At 40.7% G+C, this 19,759-nt stretch overlaps 1 protein-coding gene across 1 annotated transcript; it reads left to right on the plus strand.

Annotated features, from left to right (window-relative positions):
- The first annotated feature begins 1,086 nt into the window (after positions 1-1,086).
- C3H6orf58 (chromosome 3 C6orf58 homolog) lies at positions 1,087-16,528 on the plus strand. Its single transcript, XM_043543141.1, has 6 exons — positions 1,087-1,432; positions 4,954-5,040; positions 8,908-9,092; positions 10,994-11,130; positions 15,307-15,545; positions 16,428-16,528. Exons 1-6 carry the CDS (start codon positions 1,087-1,089, stop codon positions 16,526-16,528), a joined length of 1,095 nt encoding a protein of 364 aa, XP_043399076.1.
- Positions 16,529-19,759: the final 3,231 nt, after the last annotated feature.

Below are 19,759 nucleotides of genomic sequence, written 5' to 3' on the forward strand. Positions count from 1 at the left end.
TAGGGACTTAAATACTTTTAAGGATCTTGGTCCTAACTCCTTTAGCCTCCTTTGAAAATCCCAGCCTATTAATTAATTGAAACTCAAGTTCTAAAAATAAACAAGGTTTAGGGATCCTGTATGTACGGATAGCTGGAGCCATGAATAAGAAGTTTCAACCAATGTTCCCTGTAAACTGCCTGGCTAGACAGAAATCTTGTATATACTGCACAGGTCAGAAACCGTGCCACTCACGCCTCCTCCAAACAGCCCAGCAGAAACAGCTACCTGTCAGAATTAACTACTGGCAATGGTTTCAACACAGCGCTCCACAACTTCAGAACTGCGGTTGACAGGACCCAACCCACATGCCCACCACACACTTACCTTCTCCCCTCCACACAACTCGGCATACCCCTCACTGAAAAAAAGGCATAAGCTTGCCCAAGGACAAAAATGTATTGCTCAGTGGAGTGTGTAGCCTGCTCACTACAACAAATTTTTAGAGGGAACATTGGTAGCAGGAAGTTACTTTCAGTTTTCCTGACAGAGGTTGTCTAGGTATTGGGCTATATTATGGTTTTACCCGCATCCCAGTACAGCATTGTCCAAGGAGAAGCACAAGTCCCCTGTCTACTGCTCCCTCATTTTTGCCCCGTGCCCTTGTTATTGTCTCTCAGCTTCCCATGCCCTCCCTTGTTTTTCCCCTTTTGTCCCCTCACCCCCATTTTTTAAATCCCTTCTCCTTCCCCCATTTTAATCCCCATTTTGTTGGAGGAGAAGATTGTTATGGTAAGAGGGCAGCAGCTTCATTTATTCCTGCTTCTTTCCTCTGTTGTTACCGAGCATATTCAAGTCCCTCAGAGCTGATACAGCGCCAGAGATCCTTCAGCTCTCCATCCCTGCCTCAAAGGCAGCATTGGAATGGCAGGGGTATGAGCATCACTCTTGGTATGCCAGTCTGACAGAGCCACGTCAGCTTCATGGGAAAAGGGGCAGGGTGATCCAAGCTAACTGACTTCATAGGTAGCCTGAGCCACCATCCCGCCCCTGCCTTCCCTGATGAAAGCTCATACCTACTCTGAAAGCCCTAGATACCTGTATAAGATGGTCCTACCTGACATGTGTGTGTTCCTGGGGCAGCACTCTCTTCTCCTTGTGCTACTGACCGCCGTTGCTCTCAGTCCAACAACTGTGGTAGCACTAACCCAAGAGGATGTCTGCAAAAACGATGTCTATCCTCCTCTGTGGCATCAGGCTCCTGGAAGCATAGAGGATTTCCCAGTACATGGCAACAAAATCTTCATCAGTGCCTGGAACTATCTAGAGAGACTGGGAGTGTATAAGATCTTGCTCAACTATTCAGCTAAATATTTCACCACATCTGGATCAAATAATGTTGGCAATATCCTATGGGGCTTGCCTCTGCAGCTTGGCTGGCAATATCATACAGGTACAAACTCTCTCCTTAAAAGGGCTGTAATAACTAAATATTTAATAGATAAATGCAGGTTCGTTATTTTCATGGTCTCTTACTTGCAACCAGTACAGTCCCATACATTCTGAATTTTGCTTTACCCAGACGAGAGTTAAGTTGCTAGGTTGGAAGGGAACTTTTGAAATGAATGCAATGTCCTTGCACTGTTGAGCAATAGATACGGGGACTTGAAGTTGCCTTGCTGATATGGGAAGATATTGCCACATAAAATGTTAATCAGAAGCCAAGTATGGTTTTTAAAATTCCTATTAGGCCAAAAATAGAGGTAGAAAATTAATAGATTAGTGTCTTAATTCACTGCTTTAAAAAGCATTTCCTGATCATCTAATTTTATACTGGATATTGCAACTCTGTTTTTAAAATATTAACTGATTGTTTTTGTTGTTGTTTTAATTTGGTAGCTTATGAGATCTTCATTGGTAGCTTCAGCATAATTCCTTGAGTGGGTTGAAAATTTTTAATTTTTTACGAATTTGTTTTTGAAAATATTTTCAAAACTTGTCCCTTTTTTCCTTTTTGACCAGCTTAAAGTGCATGAGAGATTTTTTGAAATTTCAAAGTTTTAACAAAAAGAGTTGTGAAAAAATTCATGAAAATGTTTGTGAAGGTCAGCCAGGCCTAGTACCTGAGGGCCCAGTCCACAAAAGCCAAGCAACATCACTATTTTCAGTGATTTGTCATTCTTGTTGTCAGTCTTAGTAGACTGCAAAATGAAAGTATATATGTGGTACAGGGAGGCATACCTATGCTAACCAGATTAAAGCTAGCCCGCCGGGGAACCTGGGTACATACCTGGGTTGCTACCTTATGCTGAAACCCACGCTGCCATGTCTACAGTGCTGTTGTTACTGGTATTAGCAAGATTAAAATTAGCATAGATATGTCTATCCATGCTAAAATCACATCTTCATTTTGCAGTGTATAGTACCCTAAAGGTCTCTCCAGGTCAGATATGAGGCACATTAGTAAGAATTTTATGAGGAATCTTGCCCTGCTACTTACTGTAGTGCAACTGTTCTGTGGATAAAGAGAAGCCTCCCACTTAAAGGTGGTGTTAATTCCCCCTGTTTCATGTGTTAACAACTGAATTTACCAGTGTTACCACTCAGGAGACTAAATTTTCTAAGAAATTTCCTAGCTAAAAAATTGTTGGTAAATTTTCAAGTAAACATTTAAAAATCACCCTGTTCTGAAATCCCCTGCCTTCCATTGCACAGTGTTGGGAGACTGTCCGAACTTAAACAATGAAGTGCTTTTGCATCTTCCCAGTGCCATTGGGGAAATTTGGAAAAAAGTTTTAGCTAAACATGATAGCGTCAGTTATCTATTGTAACAAATTCTGCCTAGCTGTTCCTCTCTGCTCCCAGATTTTCATGGGAGGTCTCTTCCTGCAAGTGCCCTCTGATCAGCACCCCGCTGCTGAAGCACATGGGAGAGTAGGAGCCAGAGTGCCCATTATAGGATGGTCCATGCAGTCAGCCAGGATGGGACAACATTTGGGGGCAGTGCCAGAGCTCAAGTCCTCACATTGGGCAGTAGTATAACACCCTAGGTATCAGCACACAATACTCTTAGCAGTCTGCTGGTTTCTTCTCTGACAAATTTTTCAGCAATTCCTCAGCAGTAGCTAGAGTTAAATTTTAATTACCAACATACCTCCCACACATCTACCCTGTAATCTCCATATTCTAAATTAAGAGAAGAACAATGGAATTCATCACACAGGGACACTCTCTTTAATTGCTTTGTTTTGTAAAGTGCTATGGATATCTTCAGCATTACTATGGAGGCTTCGGTAACTAGTGAATCTATGAAACTGTAGCTAAATATAGTTAAGCAACAGTCTCCAGGACTGTCAATATATCATCTTTCTAAAGGACTTAATTCACTTTAAAAAGCTGAACTACAATCAATTTTGATTTAGATTTGACCCATATCGTTGACTAGTTTCAAATTAGGCTCCTAGTAGGGCTGTCAAACGATTAAAAAAATTATGTGATTAATCGCACTGTTAATAATAGAATACCATTTATTTAAAGATTTTTGGATGTTTTCTACATTTTCAAATATATTGATTTCAATTACAACATGGAATACAAAGTGTACAGTGCTCACTTTATATTTATTTTTTATTACAAATATTTGCACTGTAAAAAACAAAAGAAATAGTATTTTCAAGTATTGTAGTGCAATCTCTTTATCATGAAAGTTGAACTTACAAATGTAGAATTATGTATAAAATATAACTGCATTCAAAAACAAAACAATGTAAAACTTTAGAGCCTACAAGTCCACTCAGTCCTATTTCTTGTTCAACCAGTCCCTCAGACAGGCAAGTTTGTTTACATTTGCAGGAGATAATGCTGCCAGCTTCTTGTTCACAGTGTCACCTGAAAGTGAGAACAGGCATTCACATGGCACTGCTTCAGCCAGTGTCCCAAGATATTTACATGCCAGATGCACTAAAGATTCATATGTCTCTTCAGTGTGATTAAAACTGCAATTAATCGCAAATAATTTTTTTAATAATTTATTTTAGTTAATTGCGTGAGTTATTTGCGTGAGTTATATGTGATTAATTGACAGCTCTAGCTCCTAGTTATTTCATTTTGGTTACACAATGTATTGAAATATAATAGTAAAAGGATCCCCAAACTTTTTCATGGTATGGATGACATCTTACCAGAGGGATTGTTTTGTGGATATCTTCTCACCGTTCATGATTACATGTCTTCCCTAAGGCAAGTACAGCAATTGTTTATATATAAAATAGTAATCAAAAAGGATTTAATGTATTTTAGATTTCATTTAATGTGATTTGCCTGGCAGAAACAAAGGTGAAAGACACCACCACATATCCAGCTCATTCTCCACAGACCAAATGCTCTACTGTCCAGCATTTGGGAACCTCTGTAATAGCAGATATTGTAAGACCCGAGTCACCAAAGCACATGCGTAAATAGTTTGCTTAATAAGCATGGGAATACTCATGTCACATGCTTGAACGTGTGTATGAGTGAAATGCTGAATTACAATGAGGTTACTCACATAATTAACGTTAAACACATGATTTAAATGTGTTGCCGAACAGGAAGAGGATTACTTATGTTACATCCTTCATGTTAAACATGTGCTTAAATGCCTTGAAAGAATCACCAGGAGACTGTAAACATGTTTAACATGAAGCACGTGTTGAAGAGTTTGGCTGAACAGGAGTGGGATTACTCAAATGCTTAATGTTGAGGACCCACTTTTGTGCTTTGTTGAGTTCAGGCCGTGGTTTGGGAGTCTCAAATCATTGGCACTACAAGAGGCATTGATTGTGAAATTAAACTACCATATGAACAGTAACCATTTTCTTTCACTGAGCCAAATCCTGCATGCTTTGCTTATACAAGAAGTCCCATAGGCTTCAGTGGGACTGCTCCTGTGAATAAGGTGAGTAGCATCTGGCATTCCATTTTGTTTTGATTCAGGCAGGCTAGCAGATCCTTCCAATGTTACCACCTGCAGCCATGGCGCTGGACAGCATCTGTGCATCTCTGTGCGAAGCTGGTGGGCCTGTAAGTACATGTTATTAGTTTGCTCTTATTCGGAAAATGAGTAATGACCTAGAAGGCAATTCAGAGTCTCTCATCCATTTGAACTCCACTTCAAAGTAATTTCAGCATTACACGACTGTGCAGTGAAAGGTCACAGAACAATATATAAATACAAGTAAATTAAGACTTCTTAACCCTGAAACTTGTGGAGGTTTAAATTCTCAACCTTAAAGTGGGGCAGTATTCTGAAAAGTGAATAAAAATGGCAGAGTGGGGTTCCATATTTGGCATCTATCAATGACCCCAGATCCAGTTTGCTCATTTTAACTGCCAGCACCATAGCCAGTCAATGATGTGAAAGTCAAGCTGGGTTCTTTCTGGTTCATGCATCAGCGTGAAGAATAAAAATCCTGTGGAGCAATTCTATCCTCAGTTGCACCTTCCCAACTCCATTGTTGTCAATACGATTGTACTGGGGCCAATTGGACAGGAGGAACAGGAGTAGGCTAATCCCACAGGAAGCAAGCCTGTGCTCTTATCACCTCCTCCCCTCAGAGCATGTGAATCCTTTCCTGAGATAAAAGCGTAAAGCCACCAGCTCACCCACCAGGTCTGTAGGAGCAACAACACTGCCCTGACTGAGCATATGATTGCCCAGACTTTCATGTGGAAGGGAAAACACACTGCTCCTACATCAGCAGTTTTCAAACTTTGAGCTGACCCACTCCACCCTCCCCCACTTTGAATTACAATTTTTGGTTGCACCAGTCCCTCCCACTTTGGGATTTCAGGCCATGGGAATGTGATGGTCTCTGAGGTGGAGCCAGCACTGGGCATGGAGGCTGCCAGGACTGGAAATCAGCACGGGTGCAGCAGATGTTAACACTGGCCCACAAACTGGGTAGCCCAAAAAGGTGTCAAGGGTGGAGGTGGCACTCCCTCCCCAAGCCCTGCTGTGCAAGGATGGCACCAGCTGCCTGGCATCGCTGATTGCCCCCCCAAACCTTCCTCCATGGCCCTCAGGGAGGTGCACCCCACAATTTGCAAATCTCTGTTCTACATACATCCAGGCTTGTTAAGAGACTTTGCAGAGATACTGGCAGTTGATTTATTGCCCTTTCCTTTAGGCTTATGAGTTCCAGGAGCTTATGTAACAGGTTTTCTGTTTTCCAAAAAAAGCTGTGCCAAAGTTTGCAGAAAAACAAAGGCTGCATTCTTTACCGGCTGAGGATTTGAGTGTCTTAATTTGCTATTCCGCTCTCCTTTTAATTCATAGACATATGGAAATAAGCTCCAAAAACACACATTGAAACAATATAGCCAGTTTTTTCCCCCCGAGCTGGCCTTACATGGCAGTATTTCTAGTCTTTCTACTGAAGCGTAACTCCTCAAAGAAAGAAAAAGGAAATTTTTTTTTTTTTTTTTTAAAGAAATCACTAATTTCTTACTGGCCTGTTTCTCCTTGAGGGCTACCCACATGCCAACTGAGAAACTTTAGCTATTCTAAAATGAACCATAAAAAGCATACTTGTCTCTATTTACATATCCAAAAATGAATGAACTTGTTCAGAGATTTTAAAGAAATTTCTATTTTATGTCCTGGGTAAGATTTTCAAAAGCATCTAAATGATTTAGATTCTAAGCCTCATTGAACGGCAATGGGATCTGGGCTTGGCACTTTTGATATGAGGCTTAGGCTCCCAGGTCACTTAAGCCTTGCAATGCTGAGTGGAGTAATGCCTGAATACCTTCAAAAAGCTGGGCCACAGGTGCTTTTGTAATTTTATCTTATGCCTTTTTTCAAAAAGGAAACTGACAGGTAGGGGAAAAATGAGAATAATTCTTTACAGCTTAATATGAATATTTGAGCTTAAAGACACTTACATGGAACAAATGTTTGTTAAAAAACCCTATTCTTTTAGATAAGGCAGGCTTTTTCCTACAGAAAACTTCAATCTTCAAGTTTTTATGATCTTTTTTAATGTTCAACCAATAGTCTATCTCCTTTAAAAAAAAAAAAAAACAACTTTTCCCTCCATCACTTCTGTCCCTCACTCCCGAATCTCCCCTGCTCGTATTTTCCTGTCATGTGACCCTCCTCCTGCTCCATACCACATGCTGTCTGGCTGCCTGGATCTACTTCATCCTAGCAACCTCCCATGCCATACACATATTTTCTTTTGGAGACTTCTGTAATTAAGAGTCTGGCAACAAGTCAGACCCTAAAAATATACATCATGTGACCAGTGGGTGCTCAAAGTTACAAAGAAACATAGGAATTGCCATGCTGGATCAAACCATCTAATCCAGCATCCTCTCTCTGACAGTGGCCAGCATCACAGAGGAGGGTGCGAGAAACCTTGCATTAGGATAACCAATTTGAATGGGTATCATAATGTCATCATGTATTCTTAGCAAAATAGAAACATCACTTTACTTTTAACTGTGCTTACACTACCTCTCTTCAACAACATAGTACAGCACATTTGCTACACAGAGCTCTGTGTGTGTGACTTTTTTTGCTATCTTCAGAAAAGATGATTAAATAAACTCATTCCTGTAAGAGTGGAGCAGTGCTAGTATGGGTGTGTGTTGAAGATTTTTTGAAACTAGCAAGATACATGTAAAACACCAGAGCTAGATCACTTTGCTTATATGTTGCATTTGTCCCCACCCCCATCCTTTTCTCCTTCTTAGGTTGTAACCGTTTCAGTACTGGGCTCCAATCTCAATACACTTCTGAAGCACCAAGCAAACTTTTGGTGCTACGTAAATGGAAAAAAAAATGTCAGGCTTATAAGTGTATGAAGGTAAATATGAGTTTAAAATAAGAGCTGTAACTTGTAATTAGAGGTATGTAATGCATACCTTCCTTCCATTCCGGTTTTTATATCATGCCCATCATCAGGATAAGTCCCTCCTTCTGAGTAATAGAGCATTGTCAAACAAGGAGTACTGCTCACACTAATAGGAGACATGATGTCAAACCTTTGGTATCCTTCTGATGGAGTGTAAAGCTTGAGGGCATGAGCAGAGTGAACTGCATACTATATTTTAACTAGCATCATTCTCGTATCATGGAAATGTGTCTCCATAGGAAAAGAAAGAGGCTATATGATCTTCAGTCACTTTTTCCCCAAGCATGCAGTATAAATACTCCACAGACTTTCAGATCTGGGCTCAAACATACTTAAATAGTCAGAAATAAACTTACTGTTACCACTATCTACTTTCGACCACCGGTTAGTTATTTCTGAAAGCCTGCCTCAGACTGACCCACCAAAACAACCGCTATACTTATAAATAAAACCATATTTGGGGGCCATTCCTGAATTTCTTGTGCACCTAAAATTCAATGAGTTTGGGGGGCAAAGGAATGCCAGGAGACTGGGAGTAGGGAGAAGAAAGAGAAAACTTCTTCTTCCAACAGCTAGATGGAGATCAGAGACTTAAAAACCAGGAGGCACCCACAACCTATATGCTGTTACGAAGCAAACAGCCCCATACAATGCCCACCAGAGGGCACCCTGATAAGAGTGTCAGCACCTTTTCGTTTCCTAGATGCTAGGTGTGGGTGCTGGGCTTCTCACCAGGATAAGGCCCATGGAGCTAATTTTCATGAGTTTAGTATTGTGCGAGTGTCTGGTAAACTTTCGAGCCCTGTACATGGTAACATTGAAGGGCCTCATTTTTCAAGTTGCTAACCCGTCCTGCAAAGTACTGAACACCTTCAACTCCTATTGACTTAACAACAATCGAACTATCACGTGTAAACGACTGGTGATTTTAAACATTAGCACAGAGGCAGAATCTCACTGTTTTCTCTAGGTAGGCATGTTTCATTCACTTGCAACTGTCATCTCTTTTTCTTTTCATGTGTTATTATAGCTGTGAATTACTATCTGAGTATTATACCATTTCTGGGTGCCACGGAAGCTGGTTTCTTTGGACAGTTGCAACATGAGATAAAAATATTACCACCAGAAGAGCTAAGAGCAGATTTCTGCTACAGCACTGCTGACTGCCGTTCCCGCATTCCAAAAGTCATGGATGCATGGAAGGCTTATTTTGAGGTAGATCATCTTTTTTCTGTTGTTCATAGTTTGTGACAGATGATACCAGAACATTGCTTTTTAAAGTCATTATTAATGTTTTTTAAGAATCAGAGGGCCTGATTCACATCTCATTAATACCAGTTTCAGTTAGGAGAAATCCAGGTGAAGTCAATGGAGTTACTGTGATGTAAAATTAGTTAGAGGGGAGTATCACGTCCAGAATTTTTAAGGTTTGTAGCTTTATTTCTTCACTTAAAATAATTCTATGTTTTGGAGTCTGACTAGAGAGATTGTTATGCTAATACTTATACTAGTAATTTGGGAGCTGTGCTATGGCTATACAAAGAACAGAAATGTGATACAGAATCTTTTCCTTGAGAAATGCCCTTATCCTACTTTCATATGATCCCTTTGCTTCTTTTGAGTGTCAAAAGAGTTGTTGAAAGTTTCACCCAGAAAGACAGTCTTTTGCACACGTACTGTCTTTCCCTCTCACTTCACACCTTTTCTCTAAAAGAGAGGTGACAGTTTCTTCTCCATCCCAAGTTTCAATAATGATTCCTTTAGTTAGACTTCCTCTCAGATTTTCTGTGAACAGCCAGAGATGAAAGTATTATAATGTCCAGTCCATCAGAGACTCAAAGTCTAAAACAAAAATTCTCTTGGTAAACTAGACAGATGAACCAGAGAGCGGAAGGGTATGACTGGATCAGTCATTACAGATATTTGTTTTCTTAAGTTTATTCATCTGAAATAATATGTTTAGAACATTATAATCAAAGAACTAAAATTATAATCCTAACCTAAAAGACAGCTGGCATGATACATTTTACAGCTAATTTTCTTTCTGACTTCCTGAAAATCTATATCAATGCACTTGAAAGTGTGTAAGAGACCGCACAAGTCAGACCAAGAATACAAGGATTGTAGCATAGAAAATTCCATGATGTCAAAACACAGGACTCTTGTTTATAATAAGACTTTTTAATAAAAATGTCCCCACTATTGCTAATACCAGTTCAGCTCCACAAGTTTTGGCAACATTGGGAACCTACAGGAAGTGGTGTTGTTTTTTTTAAAAAAACCCCAACATATCCTAACAATTTCTTGGGACCTCTCCATATTCCAAAAAATCAACTAAAGCCACTGCACAACTTAATTTAGAAATCAGTGCTCACTAACTGTAGCAGGAAGAGGTAATCCAATGTGTACCAAGCCCTTTGTTTATTGTTGACTTGTTTGTTTCTTGTCTTTCCCTTGGAAATGATATCCTCAGTTGAATCATCCATTATAAGTACAGCAAACTATAGAAGAATTCAGTCTAAACATTTTTTCCTAACTCTAGAAGCAGTTTCCCATATTTTAAAAAGCAAAGTGGGACTATGATGAAATGTATCCATTTAAACAGGAATTTTGAATAACAGAATGCTTTCAGGTTGCAAATCCAACTATTTCAGAGTCAGAAAAAGCACCACTTTAGGAGTAAATTACAATGTGTGTCATCCAGTTTTAGGCCTGATGCATAAGTTACTGGGTGAAATTCTATGTCGCGTATTATGCAGAAGATCATCCTAGATCATCAGAATGGTAACCCTTATCCCTCCCTTTCCCCTCACCCCCATTTTTTCTTCTAGATTTGGCCTGGCTCCATTGAAGTCAATGACAAAATCTCACTAACCTTAATGATTAGTCATGATTTCACCCTGTAAATTTATTAATCATTCTTTCTCCCCCCACCCATGTCAAATATTAAGCTTTAGTCGATATGCAACATGACCACACTCTAACTATTTAAAAGCAATTTGCCCCAGTTAAACAAAACATTTGTCAAAATAATTGTTTTGCAAGTAACTAACTACTATATATATTTTTTAAACTAGTCTCACTGGTAATATTTGTATGTTCTGCTTTTACTTTAGTATCTATTATCCACTGAACAGAAATCTGAAAGGCCCACAGCATCTTCCTTCTCAATAGAAAAAGATGAAGCATTGCATTACTTGTGGGAAGCACATGTAGCATCCATTGCTTATGCAGTTCCAAAGTTCAGAAACAGGTAAGAGAAAGCCACAAGAGTAGGGTCAAAAGGGGATGATTCCCCAGTTCCATGTCCATTAGTAGGCACCATATTTGCATGGTTTAGTATACTCTTTCTTGCTCATCATGCTCCTGACTCTTTAGTTATATTGTAGTGGTACGTGTTCAGCAAGATTTGTATATTCAAGAGTGGCAGGGACTGCAACATGAACGCTCCTTCTAGAAAATGGCAGGGCACCAAACAACCTGAGACATGGCTGAAGTGGCAAGAAGACCAGGAGATGTATCATTCTGGGGCAGTGTATACAATGACAGAATTAACTGGAATTAACATCCTCAAGAATGGCAAAGCAGCTGGTGTAGATGACATTCACAAAGAACAAATCAAATACTTCTGACCAGCAACAAAGATCTGGTTATTCAAGTTGTTTAACACACTCTCAGCCACACATAAAGTCCCCAGTGTCTGGGGGTGAGCATGTGCCATGGCACTCCTTAAGCCAGGGAAGAATGAAATGGATCTGAAGAACTTAAGGCCTATAACCACTGCTATGCCACCTCTACAAACTACATGAGCATTTCATCTTAAACCACCTATCACCACTTGTTGAAAAGCAACTAATCCCAGAGCAAGCTTTGAAAAGCATATGGTAACAGGCTCTGTGTTTGCCGACCTATCAGCAGCAAACGACACAGCTATGTTAAAATTGGCGAGGTCTGGGCTCTCAGTTTATTACACCAAGAACCAATTGTGGACCAAGCCAGCCAAAACACAGGTGAGTCTGTTCCATTTTTGGTACCATGAGGCCAATAGACAACTCAGCATCATCTGGAATGGAGTACCATTTGCCCTCTATCTACCTACGAGTGATCCTAGAACTCTCTCTCTCCTTCAGGGCACATGTGGAGAAGATAAAAGGCAAAGTTAGCACCCAGGATAACATACTCAGGAAGCTTGTAAATTCAAAATGGGGAGCCAACCCAGCAACACTAAGAGCCACTGCACTTACACTTTGCTATTCAATGGCCAAATACGCATATCCAGGGTAGAAAAGATCAACTCATGCAAAGAAGCTGGATCCTGTTCTGAATGACAGATGCTCCTAAATCACAGAATGTCTAAAACCAACAAACGTGAACAGCCTTTATGCGCTAGCTGGACTCGCTCCACTGGATATCAGGAGATCAGTCACAAACAAAACAGAATGATTACAACGGGTCAACAATACCAGACATCTGTTACGTGGCTATAATGTAGCAGTGAGCCACCTGAAATCATGGAAAAGCTTCCTTGCTGCAACAGACCTGCTTAAAAAAATCACTGACTGTCGCACAACTGGAAATGTAGCACATATAACTAAAAATACTTATCAAGGATGTCAAAATGCACATTGACATTGCTGGACACCTTCTCACAGGCATGGAATAGGGTTGGCTGACCTGGAGATGTTTAAATCACCTCCGAACAAGAGTTGACTGGTCAAAAGTCAATATGTGGAAGTGGGGCTACTCCAGTGACCCAGGCACATGAGACTGAGGTAAAATACAGACCATAGAACATCTGTTAGTCTTCCAGCTTGTGCCAGACCTCACCAGGGCCAGAGGCCAGGCCATATTATGTGCCCAATACTGGAAAAACCTATGACTTCAGTGGAAGCACATGAAAAGAAGATGGGTCCGATCCAGAGCCCACTGATTTCAACAGGAGTTAACTTCAGTAAGTTTTGGATTAGTCTCCTAGAGAGATTTAATGAGTGACTTCCTCCAGTCCTTTCATCTACTGCCTCCATATTCACCACTTTGGTTTGCACTAAGCACAATCATTTCATCTTGTGTACACTCTTATTTACGCTTTCCCCTTGCTTGCTCTGTACCTCAGTTTCCCTACTGTTAGGTGGGGATAATGATACTGGCTGCCTTTGTAAAGTACTTTGAGATCTACAGATTAAAGTGCTATATGAGAGCTAATTGTCATTCTTAGTATTATTTTAGGTATCCATTCAAGTCTTTCTCTCACTCAGTTGTTTGGGTCATGATACTAACTCAAAACCAAGTTAGATAAATGATACCACCAATGCTACCAACCATATACAGAAGTGAACTTGACAGGAAATCTGCAGCACTGCCCTTACAATAACAAGCATTGGAACAGTATTATTCTTGCATCTATGCATAGTCCTAATCATTCTGCTATCATGTGTAGGAATTAGAGCTGGTTGAAAAAGCCAATTTTTCCACAGGAAATTTTGAAAAATATTAGTTTTTTTCTGAAATTTCCCATGGAAAATTTTCAGTTTCTTGAAAAATGTAAACAAACTAAACATTTTTGGATTTTTGCCCAAAGGCCTTGTGACAGGTTTGCTCTACTCACCACTGGATGGCGCCACCTGCTGGCAGTTCTGGGGATTAGCTTGGTCAGACTGATGCCCCTTCCAGTTGTTGCATGCTGTCCCTCCACCTTGGTCTCTGTCTGCAGCCCCTCTCTTGCTCCAGGAACTGTTGCATCCCATTTCTGACTCAGCCCTCTGGCTAGGTCACTATCGTGGTTTCCCCTTCCGGGGCAGGAAGTCTCCTCTCCAAAACAGGCACAAGGAGTCTTCCTGTGCACTACTTTCCCGGTGGCTAGTTGGGGAACCCAAGCCCACCCACTACTCTGAGATCCGGCTCAGGCACCCTCTAGTCAGCAGTTAATGTCTGTTCTCCCCCATACCTTGCGGCATTTCCCTGAACCCTTTCCTAACCTTCTGGTTCTCCCTTCCTTCTCTGGGTCTGCCAGATTCATGGCTCCATCATCCCAGGGAGCAACTGCAGCCTCCAGGTCTCTGCAGCCTCCAAACACTTCTCACTCCTCCCAGGGAGTGACTGCAGCCTTTCCCAGCAGCCCCTTCTGCTGCCAGCCTCCTGGCTTTTGTAGAAGCTCTGCCTGTCCCTCACAGGTGAGCTTCTAACTAGCTGCCTCCAGCTTAAAGCTCCCTTGCTTGCAGCCTAATTAGCTGATTTGGGCCCACCCGGCCTAATTCAGCTCTTGCAGGGCTAGTGTGAGGAGCACACCCCATTACGGGCCTGAACATTTTAACCAAAATAAACCATTTTTACCAAACATATTTGTTTTAGTTAAAAAGCCATTTTCTGTTGAAAAAGAAATGATTCTAGGATAAAAATTTTAGCCAGCCCTAGTAGAAACCATCAGAGAAACACAAGACCTCCTTTTCTTTTTGCGGATACAGACTAACACGGCTGCTACTCTGAAACCACAGTTATATAATGGAGGCACTGGTCATGACTCCATAATTAAGGCTGAATTCCACTTTGCATGTAAAGTACGGATTCAATGTATTTCTTTTGGATGAAATATACAGCATATCCTCCTCAAACTTGCAGTGGTTATTCTCTGTGTACATCATTGGTTTTCTGAGAATTTACAAGGAAATCCATTCCTTAGTTTGTGAGCCAGAATTAATTAAAAACTGGGTGGTTCTTTAAGAAGTTTAGCAGCTTTGTCAGTCTTTTCTTTGTCCCAGATAATCTTAGCAACAGAATAATACAGGCACTTCAAAATTTCCTTATATTTAAAATTAAACTGAAATCCTGTTCAAAGGCTACATTTAAATGTGGTCGTAGTTAAGATATTAACTTAGTTTTTATTATATAGGTAACAAGCAGGCTCAGGTAACTCTTAAGGAGGGCCACTGTGATTTCAGGTAACTCAGCCAATCATCACCCTTCCTCTACTGCTAATTTGCATGCTACAGTTCTGTTAGTCATAATGAGTCAGTGGTATGAGGGAGACTAGTCACACATATCAAGAATTCTCATTGGTAGACTACGGAGACCAGATGTCACTGCTCTTTAAAGTTTGCATGGCCATATTCTAGGCTGGGAATCAGTGCTTGAAAGGCTCCACAATAGCACTTCAAACAGCTCACTTGCACTCCAAGGTAGCACTGCCAGGAAAACTGAGGCAGGAGCACCCGGGGAGCCCTTAAGGCCCAATGATATTGGGTCTTTGGGACTAAGCTCTCCCTGCTACCCCTTTCACATATCACTGGTCTCACTAACACAGTCCTTTAAAGCAACAAGTCATTTATGGATTAAGGCATCTTACACATTAGATGTAATGAAATATAAATGGTAGATTCATGAGCTCTGGGTAGGATTAATTTACCTGTTAACTTTGGGTTTTTATTTCTTTCAGCTTAAAATATGTCTCTGGCCCCGAAGCAAGTTTTGGGGAGAATTGGGCTAATGCTGTGGATTTCATTGCGGCTACACATTTTTCAGCAGATCTACAGAACACAAACTATTTCCAGGCTTTCTTACCACCGCGGATGCTATCTGAACGTGATAAAGCCCCATTCATTAGTGACTTCAGTCCAGAGCAGAACAAAGTCTTGCTTTCATTTTGTGTTCTTCACAAAACAAATGAATTGACAGGTATGAGCCACCCATATTTTGTATGTATATTACACCTTATCCATCATCTGTATAGTAAAAAAAAAAAAAAATCACAGGTAAATGGGTCAACCAACAGAGTGTGTGGAGACAACTTTGATTAGGGATTGTGTGTGTGTGTGTGTACGTACACCAAAGCAACTGACTTCATGCTTTTTCTCAATTATCAAAGGTATCATATAAATTCGAGTCTTCTTTAAAGTTAACATGAAAGCTGCAAAATAAGTTACACAGCATCATCTGATGGCAATGTTTAGAACTACAAGCTCCTACAGTTCCAGTTCATTTACAGTTACACTGCTTAAATCTCTTTATTTAGTTCCCTTTATTTAGGAAAAGAGGTCGGCATCTTGAAGTGAAAATAAAGTACTGTATAAGTATAGTGATATTGGAAAATAAGGATATTATATAATAAGTCTGAAAGAAATCTTTAACCCACACAGTATTCATGTACAACAATACAGAGCACATGTCAAAATTGTTACCGTGACAGGCTCTCTGATTTGTGAATTCAGTATGTGCTTGTGTCATTCTGATGCTTTTTTGAGAGCTGTAAGAAAGATTTCTTGGTGTAAAGGCCTTCTCACAGGAAACTTTCAGAAATGCCACAGAACTTGTATTCAACGAGCACTGAATAAATGTAAGAGCTGGATTATCTATAGAGATCTTTCTTTTAGATGTGCTAGTCTTCATGGAACTTCAGCACGAACAAATTTACATAAAACAATGGTCTCTCAGTAAGACTGTCTTCTCTGTCCTTCCTTGTAATGCCATTAGTGTATGTTTGCTAGGAATTTGTTTTATCAATTGGCCATCTGTAGGATAGTTATTGTATACAAACGGGTCTTCTGTTTAATTGTATAGATGAGGACAGCCATGGTCAGTCTGATGTCTGCTTGGAAAGGGCTTCTGTAGCTAGGGACACCTGCCAATCTACCCTGAAATACTTGAGGCCCACTGAGTAGCTTCGGAACCAGGATTAGGACTTCAAATTGCATCTGAGTTGAGATTGGAACCGCTGCAGTGACTGGAGCACTGAAATGTTGTTTCCTCATCACTGAAACTCAGATGACAGGCTATGGCAAGTTGCTGGCCTTCACTTTCAACTCCAGGTTTTAGTGATATCAAGCCTGGAATTGACCACAGTATGGATCACTATGGCCAGCTCCACCTCTGGCAAGGATGGGGTGAAAGTGCCTTGCTAGCCAAAGATGATGCAGGGGATTTCTAGCCACGGATGCCATTTGGGTGTCCAGGAGTTTGAACAGTCCAGAAGGACCCTGAGTCTGTCATACCACTTGATTAGAGGACTGACACATTCTACTGAGGGAAATGTGCTTTTGGATAGTCATTCAAACTTTTATGCTCTTGCCGCTACTGTCATCTCCATCTTATCTGGATTAAGTTTCAGCCAGCCACTCTTCACCCAGGTACCTATCTACTTCAGACATCGGGGAAGCTAGGTGACGGAGCAGCTGCCCTGTTCAGTGTGGAAGAGATGTAGAGCTGGGTGTTATCTGTATTTTCATACTGTTCAAGGTCACAGCATCCCCAAGTGGGTGAATGGTTGCATTGAATAACATAGGAGAAAAATCTGACCCTTTTGGCACTCTGCAAATGGGTGCTCTAGAGGCAGATCTCTGTGATCTGTCTGACACCAGAGATCAGAGGGAAAGCTCAGCCTCCTGTTAAGTGTCTCAGAAGACTCAGCTGTGTCTGTACATGGCTGGGTGCCTGTCCATTATTCATACCTAAAGGTATGAGCATCAACATGTCTAGTATCATCCTAGTGTTTTATATGGGTGCGAAACTTGACTGTGAAGAGTTTATTGTAGGATAATGTTAGACGACAGCTGGTGATGAAGCCCTTTGTTTTCTTCCCCCCAAATGGGCGATTAGTCTAGACACATCTCCCACTTCCTTCTTCAGAACTCTCAGTTGAAATTGACATTGTCCCAAAATCTTTCCTAGCTTGTTCTCTGTCCCAGTAACATGTCTTATTCCTCTCTGAACTGAACTTTTGTCCTCTATCTTCTTTTCTTGTCTTGTCATTTCTCGGCCCTGGTTCTGCAGGCTGTTGAGCACCTCCTGTGAGGTGCTGAGTCTCCTTGGCTCTGGCTGACTTCAACGGGACTTGGTGGGTTTTGGTACCTCACAGGATTGGGCCCTTGGATCGTAAGCTCTTTGGAGCAGAGGACATGTCTCAATCTATGTTAGTGAAGCACCACATAAACGTCTTGTGCTAGATACGTTTTTATTGCCAGAAGTTGTAGACATCTGAAACAAAATACAAAGAGCTTTATGCAAACAGGCAATAAAACACTGCCATGCCCAGCCATAACCATCTTTTCCAATCTGGTGTAAAAATCTGCCTTCCAGGTGCCTAGTTTAGGCCGCTCCCTACTGTCCTCTAGTCTCCCCTAACTAGCAGGGAGCTATATTTGTAGAGCTCTCCTCCTCCCCCATTATTAGCTCCTACTTGATGCCATCATTCAGGAGCACCAGTTCCATTTAGGTTTTTATACTATATCCATCACTGGAGACCTGCCTTTTTATAGCACTCCTTTCCACTTGTTCTCACAGGGGGCAGCAGGAAGGAGTGAACGCCCTATATATTAGTGTTAGTGTATAATTTCTGAACCCCAGCATACACACTGTCAGCTGGAATAATCGATAGTCTATATGGAAGTATTAGTGTCTTTTCCCCCCTTTGGCTTGATCACTCTTCGATGCCTCAGCTTAGCAGTGGTGCAAAACCTGGATGGATTTTAAAAGAAAAATTAAGAAGTGTGTGATTATAACTGCTAGCGCATTGTCTTTTAAACACAGAAGCTATACATAGTTGTCAAAACAACATCTATATTTGATCATAAATATAAAAAAAACAAGATCACAACATCTGTATTTGATCATCCTTTCTTGCCACAGGGGTTATGAGAGAACTTACCCAATTGTTTATCACTACCACAACACCCTAATTTGACAGACCAGTTTCTGTCTCCATATATAGTTTTAAGTGATTATTATGCAGGCAGCCCACTTCTGTTTTGTACATATTACCTTCCACTATTCACACTTTTGTAATAGGTTTCAGCAGAGGTGTCTTCCACCTGATTGCCTCTTTGCCCCTGGACAGCTCACCCTACTCTTTTGTAGTGGCACTGATTTTACAGTACCATTTTTTTGTTTGTTTCTTTCCAAGGAGGAACCTTGCTGCTGCTGTGGAGAATGGCTATGTCTACTGAAGCAGGAAGGGCAGTGGTCCAACGTCTCATTGAAAACTTGATTATAGGCTCCGGAGTTTGATCCAGTGGGAATATATAATGATTTGAGCTGAGCTACTTTGACAGCACTTCATGTCTCAAAAACAGTTCCAACATGACCCTGATTGATTCAGCTATTTAACCCACAGTATATTGGGTGACCTGGTCACATTAACTTCTTGAAGCAGGATTTCCTAAGTAGCCATGTGAGTGCCTCTCTCTCTCCTATTGAATCAATATCGTTATGCCTAATTTTCTTTATTAGTCCTTATTTAGCTCATTTGCATGTAATTAAAATGTCTCGCTAAAATTATAAATGAGAACTCAGTTAATTTGCCTTATAAACAAATGTATAATGAATGAAAAATTAAATAAAGCCCAATTACAGCCTGATTGTCTCTCTTTTTCTATATTCAATGGTCTTGCTAAATATGTAATTTGTCTTGTCTCTGATGGTCTCTGAATTGGTATTTCTCTGCTACAGCAGATTCCAGATTTTACATGACAGCAGCAATTAGGTTTGAAACTTCCAGCCTTTTCAATTTAAATATGGATCAGATGAATCATCTATCTGCTGCATTGCATCTTGGAAACACCTCAGTTCATAACATGGAGTCAAATCCTAAGTGGTGCCAGACATCTGTAACTCCCATTGATAGTATTCTCTGGCATAATCCAGCTACTGCTAGAGGACCAACACGGACTTTGAGTATTTCATTTATTTTACCTATTAATCCATGAGCTCAACCCTCAAAAATAGCCCCATGGTACCATTTGAGTGGGCAAAATCCGTTCCTGCATTTTGAATAGCTCTATGTCAACAGCTAACAAAAAAGTTGTGGGCGACCTTCCTGCAGAGCAGTTTAGTGGTCGAGCTGAACCTGGTTTTTCATTCAATTTTTTTATTAAAAATTCCTAATATGCGGATGCTTT

The sequence above is a fragment of the Chelonia mydas genome, chromosome 3 (assembly GCF_015237465.2).
Source record: "Chelonia mydas isolate rCheMyd1 chromosome 3, rCheMyd1.pri.v2, whole genome shotgun sequence".
Taxonomy (NCBI): domain Eukaryota; kingdom Metazoa; phylum Chordata; order Testudines; family Cheloniidae; genus Chelonia; species Chelonia mydas.